Raw genomic sequence first — 9,247 nt, forward strand, 5'->3', positions numbered from 1 at the left:
ACCTTCGGGCAAAGGAAAGAGAGCCAGATTCTGCCAAGTCGGGGCGGAGAGGGGAGAGAAGGGGAAGGGAGGCAGGTTTCCAAAAAGGCAGCCCCATAGCGTGTGCTTTCTTGCCTCTTCCCCCGTTTTCCCCCAGGGTACGGCCACGCAGCGCCCAGCACCGATGGTGGCAAGGTGTTCTGCATGTTCTATGCGCTGCTGGGCATCCCGCTCACACTGGTCATGTTCCAGAGCCTGGGCGAGCGCATCAACACCTTTGTGAAGTACCTGCTGCACCGCGCCAAGAGGGGGCTGGGCATGCGGCGCGCCGACGTGTCCATGGCCAACATGGTGCTCATCGGCTTCTTCTCGTGCATCAGCACGCTGTGCATCGGCGCCGCCGCCTTCTCCTACTACGAGCACTGGACTTTCTTCCAGGCCTACTACTACTGCTTCATCACGCTCACCACTATCGGCTTCGGCGACTACGTGGCGCTGCAGAAGGACCAGGCGCTGCAGACGCAGCCGCAGTACGTGGCCTTCAGCTTCGTCTACATCCTCACAGGCCTCACGGTCATTGGCGCCTTCCTCAATCTCGTGGTGCTGCGCTTCATGACCATGAACGCCGAGGACGAGAAGCGCGACGCCGAGCACCGCGCGCTGCTCACGCGCAACGGGCAGGCGGGCAGCGGCGGCGGCGCGGGCGGCGGCGGCGGCGGCAGCGCGCACACCACGGACACCGCCTCGTCCACGGCGGCGGCGGGCAGCGGCGGCGGCGGCGGCTTCCGCAATGTCTATGCCGAGGTGCTGCACTTCCAGTCCATGTGCTCGTGCCTCTGGTACAAAAGCCGCGAGAAGCTGCAGTACTCCATTCCCATGATCATCCCGCGGGACCTCTCCACGTCCGACACGTGCGTCGAGCAGAGCCACTCGTCGCCGGGAGGGGGCGGTCGCTACAGCGACACACCCTCGCACCGATGCCTCTGCAGCGGGGCCCAGCGCTCCGCCATCAGCTCAGTGTCCACGGGCCTGCACAGCCTGTCCACCTTCCGCGGCCTCATGAAGCGCAGGAGCTCCGTGTGAACGCCCCGCGGGGCCTGGAGCACCTGGGAGCGCGGGCGGGGACTTCTGCCCAGAGGAGCAGCAGGGGTCAGCGGGGAGGCTGCCCCAGCGGCCTTCGGCTCCATGGGGCGCCCCTACACCCCTCTCCCCCTCTCCCAGCCCCCCATCTCCGACTGTGCCTGCTTGCACCAGCCGGCAGGAGCCGGGGCTCTGAAGACCCCTGGAGCCCCCATCTGTGCCCTGCAAATTCCTAGAAATGTGAAACTTGGGGGGAGGGGGGAATCGGGGGAAGGAAGGCAGAAGCTGGGAGCATCCCATCCCTCTAGAAAACTAAGGAGCTCCTCAGTCCGCAGAGGCCCTGCTGGCATCCAGACCCCCACCCCCTCCCCCTCCTCCTTCCGGAGGGAACTTCGTGTTCCGTGTAAGTTTGCATCTCTATTTATACCTCTGTCCTGCCAGGTCTCCCACCTTCCCTTGGCTCCAAAAGCCAGGGTGTCTTTGTCGAGGTCACCCCCACTCAGTCCCCACTCCCCTTCCTGATCCCCAAACTGTGTCTCCCGGTCTCCCACTACCTTTTGTGTTGTTTTGCATGGCTTTGCAGTTATGAAGGAAATGGAAACCCAGCAGTCCCTAAAGCTAGTCCCCAGAGGGCAGGCAGATGGAAGTACCTATAGGCAGGCTGCAGGAGGGGCGGAGAAGGGAAGAGGGTGGCTGTCTGCATGAAGGTTCCCCTGGTAGGTGAGAGCTAACTGGCTTTCAGTCACATCCTTATGGGGGGCCAGGGGTGGGTGGGAGATGGGGAGTCCAGCCTTCCAGACACTGCCCTTGGAATCAAACAGAAAATTGCTACTTGCCATCTCTGGCCGCTGCTGATAATTCCCCACTCTTAGATCTGTGGAATGAGTTTGAAAACCCTGTCCAGACTACCCATTCGTTTGATTCTCACCACATCCCAGTTAGGTCACCAGGGCAGGAGTTCTCATCTGCATTTGACGGATGACACTGAGACCCAGACTGGTGAAGTGACTTGCCCAAGGTGACACAGGTAGCAAAAGGCAACAGGGAGCAAGAATCCAGGCTGCTTGTTCCGAGCCTAAGTGCTCTTTCCTTTTCACTCCTCTGCCCACTCTCAAAAGCAGAGTTCCTGGCCTGCACACCCTGGCATTGTGTGGGCCACTGGGCCTTAGACGAGAACCAGAGCCCAGGTCTGAGCCAGTGCCGAGCTCAGCCTCTCTTCCACTTGGCCACAAGGCAGGGTAGGACCTGGACTGCCTCTTACAAACAGGAAGTCCTTGGGACCAAATAAACAGGTCTGGGGCTCATGGAAGAAAGGCTTTCGGAGTTTGGAAGTTGGGCAGAGGAGCCTAGAGAGCCGGCAGGCAGATCCTATGGGACATGATCCCTGGTTCCACAGCCAGCATTGATGCCTGCATTCCAGGTAGCTAGAGATAAGCCACAGCTGCAGCAAGGAACACCCCTCCCAGGTGTGCCCACTGCCTTCCCCCTCTGCAACCCAGAAGCCCAGATGGAGAGCAGCAGATGGAGGTGAGACCCTTGGTTCCACTATCGGGAACCACAGCAGGAGCTGGGACCGTAACTCAGGACAGCTTCGAGGAGTGGGTGAGGGGCTTCTCCCCCTCCATACTGACTCCTCTGACTGTTCCTATGTCAGCTCCTTAACACTGCTGAGCAAGGCTGGCCCTGGCATTCAGGGAAGCTGGAGTGGTGGCAGGGGTGCTCACACAGGGGTCAGCCTCAGCCCCACCCCCGCCATATGCTCCCACCTCTGGGCCCCCCTGGGAGGGAAGAAGTCTGGCCTGGCCAGTGTGTGAGTCCCATCTCAGCAGGGAGGAGCTGGCTGCCCAGGTGCCACAGAGAACAGGGCCCAGGCCCCAGGGGTGCCCTCTGTGTTTATGTTGGGGTGAGGGGCAGTGCCAGCTGCCTCTGTCCCATGTGACCCTGCCCTCGAGGGGTCCTGTCCCGTCAGTCCCGAGGGAGCCACAACCAAAGTTGCAAGGAGGTGGCAGGAAGGGAGGCCGAATAGCCCTCACAGAGCATGGCAGACTGCTCGGTCTCCAGCCGGGTCTTTCCTAGGGAACTGGAAGGCCAGTGTTGCTTACCCATCCCCTCCTCCCACTGCAGGCAGCCTTTCTGCTTCCCCAATGCCTTATGCCTGGGCACACTGCCACAGAATATGCAATACGTGTGGGCGACGTGCCCCCCCGCCCACACCTTCACCCCGGGCAGCCCCTGGACCCCAAAGGCCGCAGCTGCCACGGCCTCCCCTCAGCCCCTCCTGCCTATCTGTCTTCACACTGAGAATGGCGCCTAATAAATGCTGTCCATGGAGACCAGGCTCAGGCTCAGCTGCCTCTGTTATTGTATACCCTTGGCGCTGCCGGGGAGCGGCCATGCCCCACCGGGATCTGCAGACCCACCTAGCAGGTGCACTCAGGTGTGAGATACATCACAGACCCCTCTCTTTAGGGTACATTTTCCTCTGGGTGTGGAGGGACAATTCTGCCTGGGGCTGGGTCCCAGAGCCCAGGACAGACCCAGAAGCAGAGGCCCCCTGCCCAGCTGGTGCCAGAGCCTGAAATCAGCTAGCCAGTGGCTTCAAGATGTCACTGAGTACATCCCACAGTAGCCTTTGACACCACAACCCATGCCTGTCTTCCTGTCTGTCTATCATGAAACAATACCTAACCGCTACTGTAGTCAATGCATTCTCATACTTTCTACTCTATTCACATTATAAGGTGCTGGTCACAACCCACTAAATTGATTTCTCTCCCCGCTAATGGTGTGTTCCCTGCAGATGGAAATACACTGGAGAAATAAAGGGGTTGGGGTAGGGGCACTTTATCCCAGTCCTCCCACCTACCCACATAGGTCAATTGAAAGATACCGAGAGAGACCTATTTCCTGGGGATTGATTCAGGGATCAAAGTAAGAACTGATGGCACCTGCAGGAGGCAGGACACAGCCAGCCTTCATGTGAAACGCTATTTCTGATGTCATTTCTGAGATCTGCAGTGACCAGTACAAGGTGGCTTTGACTTTCTTAAGCAGTTCCTACAGGACATAAACTTGCTGACACTCGCTTTCTTTTCTTCTTTGCCTGGGGCAAAATAATCAGAATTCAAAGGAATTCCCAAGGGGCTACCTTCATCTCAGTCTTCTGACGGGTGATCAGAATCATGGCAGTGGTGAACTGCACCCCAGCCCCTGCCCTCAGGGGTCCTCAGGGCTCAGCAGCACCCATGGTCCCAGCGTGGGCTCTTTATCTCCAGACGATGCCATCCCCACCCTCCTCACTTCCACCCAGCGTCTAAAGCCTCCTGCATGGAAAAATATACGTACAGCAAAATAGAAATAGAAAACCAGCACCACAGAGTGGGGTGGGGTATAAATATACCAAGATCCCGGCTGATGTGATGACTCTGGGTGAGCCTCAAATAGAGACAGAAGCTCCCTGGGAGCCAAGAGAGAAAGAGGCATGCAGTGTTAACTCCTCCCCAAATGGGTCCCATGGAATGCCTTGTGGGAAAAGAGTTCCTTGGTCAGACAAATCTGGGGAAATGTGCACACACCACTCATGTGTGGAGCTTCCTAAGACATCTTAGCTCAGGGAAGGCTCTGAAAAGGCTTGCAGCAGACACAGCTGTTTACCTGTGCTTAACCCAGCATTGCCCAAACTCACTCCCAGCACCAGACCCTCTGTATGAGGTCTCCTCACCTTCTGGGTCCCACGGAGCACACTTTGGGAAATGCTGAGCTAGTGAAATCTCTGTCTGATGAAGAGAGAAGGCTGATCCTTCCTCCTCAATAAATTCTAAAAGGAGTCTAACATAGCAGTCCTTCTGGAACTGAAGCCTGTGACATTACAAAACACATATCTTATTCCCCATTAGGCGTCAACTCGAACCAAGGCTCGGAGCAGCTCATTTACCAAAATCAGGCAGTGGGGTTGGTGGCAGAGCTGGGATTTGAGCCCAGGCCCGATGGCTCCAAAGCATAAGCTCTCGGACACCTCACTGCATCCCATCCCCAGGGTGGTCCATGTCTTCAGCAAAGGTTTGGCGGAAGTCACAGAGCTGTTAAAGACATGTCACTTCTTATTCAGAACCATGGTGAGAGGGGAGGCTGTAACCAAAAATGTCACCCTTCAGAGATGACAGATCCTGATGATCTGTCAGGAGCCAAGAAATTCTGATCCACCTCAGGTCCTTGCACTCCCACATGTAGGACCCTCGAGCTCTTTTGATAGGCTCAGCCTTGCCCCCACCAAGGCCAACAGTGTCCCCACAACTTATCCCAGGAAGCCAAGGGCAGGGAAGGGGTGTCCAGGGCCAGGGAAGAACTTCTTCAGGACAGACATACTGTCAGAGGAAAATGCAGCAGCCCACACTGACCACACCAGCCTCCCCAACCCAGGGTGAAGCTCTTCATCTTCACTGAGCAGAACGAAGCTGAGGCCCCCTCTCACTCCCAAAGCTGGGTTCAGGCTAGAAGGCTAAGAGACTCTGTTTCCCGAGGGTCCCCCAGACAGCCCAGTCTTTAGTGGACACGGTCCCCGCCTCTTGCCCAGGAGGCAATGATGCTGAAACAACACCAGCATCACCTTGGTCAAAGATTGCAAAGAACTACACACACACACACACACACACACACACACACACACACTCCTCTAGATTCTTGGTCCAGCTTTTCTTTCCCAGAGGAAGGGAGGAAGAGATTTTTGGTTCAGAGAGAGGAAGTGAGATGCTCAAGGTCATTAACAAGATAGTGGTGTAGCCAGGATTGGTTTCCAGATAGCCTCTTTCCCCACCTGCTCCCACACACCCACTCAGAGTAGGGGCCCAGCCTTCTCTGACTCTGATTTCAGATAAAAGCTGCTAATCTCTGAGGTTGAGTCACTCTGATGCTGGAAATTTCCCACATCTGCATCTGGACAAACACCAGGAGACTCACACGCCCACCCCTCAGTCGCCCAGCTGCAGGGGAGGGCCTTGTGGGCGGTGCCGCCCTCCTGAGGACGGGAGCTATGATGGAATTGACCTCTGTGGTCTTCTCTGGCCAAGTACTCTCCCAAAATCCACATTTAGGGCATTTTCCATTCACAAAGCTCTCTCACTTCATGCTCTCGTTTGCTTGGTGAACAACTCTGTGATTTAGGTAAGGATTTAACACTCCCATTTTACAGATGACAAAACTAAAGAAAGGCCCAAGGTCCTGAGAGCCAGGACTGTTCCACATTCACTCCGTATCTGTGTGCTGAGCAGATTACTGGCATTTCCTTGGTGATGGATGGGCTGGACCAGGGCTGCAGCTTCACCCTAATATGTCTGGGCTCTGAGTGTCCCACACAGTGTGCCAGGCTGGTTCCCATGGATTGGGGAGCCCCCAGGTGGACATGGCTCACAGAACCCATTAGCAGAAGGAGACAAGAAATCATGAACACTTTACCCACTTCACCATGTGCCCTGTGCAAACTCTGCCCAGAGCCCTGGACTTTGGATTAAGGGCAGCAGAACACCCAGCCAACAACCCCTGCCTTTCAGCCGGAGGGGCCAAAGGCTTCCAGGGAAAAGGTCAAGCCTTTAACTCAGGTCAACTCCCTAAATCACCACTGTTCCACTGTTCCTGTTCCCTGAAGAAGGAGCACATGACCAGTGGCTACAGTGGCAGGGAAAAGGCCCACATCCCAGGGCTTTCACTGGACCCAGCATCAGGCTTTGAGAGGTACTGGCCTTCCAGATTGCCCAGGTCCAACTGGGGAGACTCAGGATGCTGCAGGGGCAGGGAGCCTGGCCTGGGCTATGCTGTGCTCTGTCCTCACATTTGTCATGAAAACTCTGGCCTCATTGCAGTCCAGAAAAAGTTCTAAGGAAGCTTTTGGCTGCCAGGAGGTACTAGATAGATAGCGCCAGCTTCTCTCCAGACGTAACAGACATGCCCGAGAATTAAGGATATGTTTAGTATTGAGTATCTACTATGTGCTGCAAATGGCAAATCTCACAACCACCCTGTGAGGCAGGTACTGTTACTCTCATTTTGGTAGATGAGAAAGATAAGACTCAGAGAGGTTAAATGACTTGCCCAAGGTCACACAGCTAGTAAGGGGCAAAGCCCCACCCAGGACCCTCTGACTCTAAAGCACCAAGCACTTTCCAGCACACACCCATGCCTGGAATATATCTAGCCCAGCTTCCCCATAAAACAAGAATCACCTCAACGTCTTCACTGCCAGGTCACATAGCCTCGAATTACAGGACCCTTGCTCTCTGAGGCAGCCTCTTCCTTCACTGAGCAGCAGCTCTAATGAGCATATGGAGACATTGACCATATTCCTGCTGTTGAGACAAGGACTGCTTCTGGTTCTGGCTGAGCCTTCTGAAGCCACAGGAAATTACTTTGCTCTTAAGGATTCAGGATGGTTCCCTACGTGGACAGGTACATCTCAGTCTTCTCCATGTTAAATGTCCTATTCTTCCAACCACACCTCCGTGGACAGTGCATCTGGACCTCTCACCAGCACAACTCCCTTCTCTGGAAGAGCTTCAGGTTCTTTCTGCCCCAGGAGCCTGATCTGCCTTGTGTGGTCCAGCCATACACAGGCAGTGACCATCCCCTCCCTTGCTCTGGACGCTCCTACCAATGCAGGCTAAGAGTGCATCTGACTCATGGGCAGTACCTCACGCTGCTTTGCAGCCCAGCAAAACTCTCCTGGAGTTTGTCACGAGAACTACTGTGGCAGACACCATTGGTACCTAATCAAGACCCATCCCTGCGCCTTCTGCCTTGATGGCAGGGGGCTGACATTCCTCAGGTACTCACACTTCCCCAGCCCCAGGTCTAGGGACTAAGCCAATCACAGTAACCTCAAGCATCTTTCCAAAGATTGGATTAGGTATAAGTGTGCTCAATTCTGGTTAATAGTTTCTTCAGAGAAGTCTTCCAGGAGCTGTTGGGAGCTACTGGGAGAGGCTTTCTTAAAATGAATCAGATGGGAGGAAATGCCACTCTACTTTGACTGGAACTTGCCAGGTCTGTGTGTGATGCCTGGAATAGTGGCAGCCATTTTGTGACCATGAGAGAAGGCATTGTGGACACAGTGAGGATGGTTGAAAGAAGAGACTGAGAGCTTACTTGTCACTGGGACATTGAGCAGCCCCAGGAACCCCTGACCTCACGCCCTCTTGTCATAGGAGACAGAAGGTAAAAGACCCAGGTCAGTTTTCCATTATCGGCAGCTGAAAGCCCCATAGCCCTCAGGCTCCTGCAACAGGATTATTGCACTGTCTGAACCTGGTGGACCCCAAGGAAGAAATGGCTTTGTTTTTCCTGCCTTCCAGCCTTTAGCAACACTAGGTTGAATCTCCCATTCCTGTCTTTCAAATAACAGCTGGGACCAATCCCAGAGCATTGTGGTCACTCAGGCATAAGGAACTCCAGTCTAGTCCAGTTTAAAACTTTAACATCAAATCCATTTTAATGCTCGTATTCCCCCTGTTCCCAGAATAGACCATCCTTCAGCCAAAGAGACTTAGAAAGGGGAGGAAGCATCTTCTTCTCCCCCCACCCCCACCTCCTATTTCTGGCCGTTCCACAGTCTCTGGGTGGGGAAGAGGAACTAAAAAGGCGATGGAAGCCCTCCATGTGACTTGGCTCCAGGCACTGGTTCTTTAGGGCCCCATGTGGGGTTTTTAGAAAGGGGCAACCCATGGGGCTCTAGCCCTTGGAGGTCCCCCCACAGCCTCCCCTGGCTTCCACGGCCTGCTCTGTTGGGTAGAATACTGTAAAATTCCAAAAGTGGCCCGGCCACCTTCCAGTGTCCACTTGGCCCACAGGACACTCACACATCCTGGCCATGTGAGATAGTGGGAGGGCAAAGAGCCCCCAGGGACCCTTGCCACGTCTCCCCAGTACTCTTCACCTTTGTTCAGATAGGCAGAGGATGGAGCAGTAAGTTCATTTCTAAGCAGATATCCAAGCTGAGAAGAAGATCCCATCTCCCTTTCTTGTAATTTCTATGCATGATTCCTGGGAGCCTGCTACCCCGACCTGGCTAAGCCCGGGGAGGAAGGAACCACAGAATTCTTCCCCCAGACTGACAACTCACAACTAATGTGATCCTCCCTCCCCTCTCTGATCTCCTGCTTATTTATGCAGGGCCGGGAGGACTGAGGACCTCTCTTTGCCC

The 9,247-nt window shown here is 55.1% G+C and overlaps 1 protein-coding gene across 1 annotated transcript in view; it reads left to right on the top strand.

Annotated features, from left to right (window-relative positions):
• Window positions 1-3,397, top strand: part of KCNK3 (potassium two pore domain channel subfamily K member 3) — a 36,766-nt gene extending 33,369 nt beyond the window's left edge. Inside the window, exon 2 of the mRNA XM_074341779.1 lies at window positions 137-3,397. Coding sequence (XP_074197880.1) covers window positions 137-1,062 — 926 coding nt within the window. The 3' untranslated portion in view covers window positions 1,063-3,397. The remainder of the gene's footprint in view (window positions 1-136) is intronic.
• The last annotated feature ends 5,850 nt before the right edge of the window (window positions 3,398-9,247 follow it).

The sequence above is a fragment of the Camelus bactrianus genome, chromosome 15, assembly GCF_048773025.1.
Source record: "Camelus bactrianus isolate YW-2024 breed Bactrian camel chromosome 15, ASM4877302v1, whole genome shotgun sequence".
NCBI lineage: Eukaryota > Metazoa > Chordata > Mammalia > Artiodactyla > Camelidae > Camelus > Camelus bactrianus.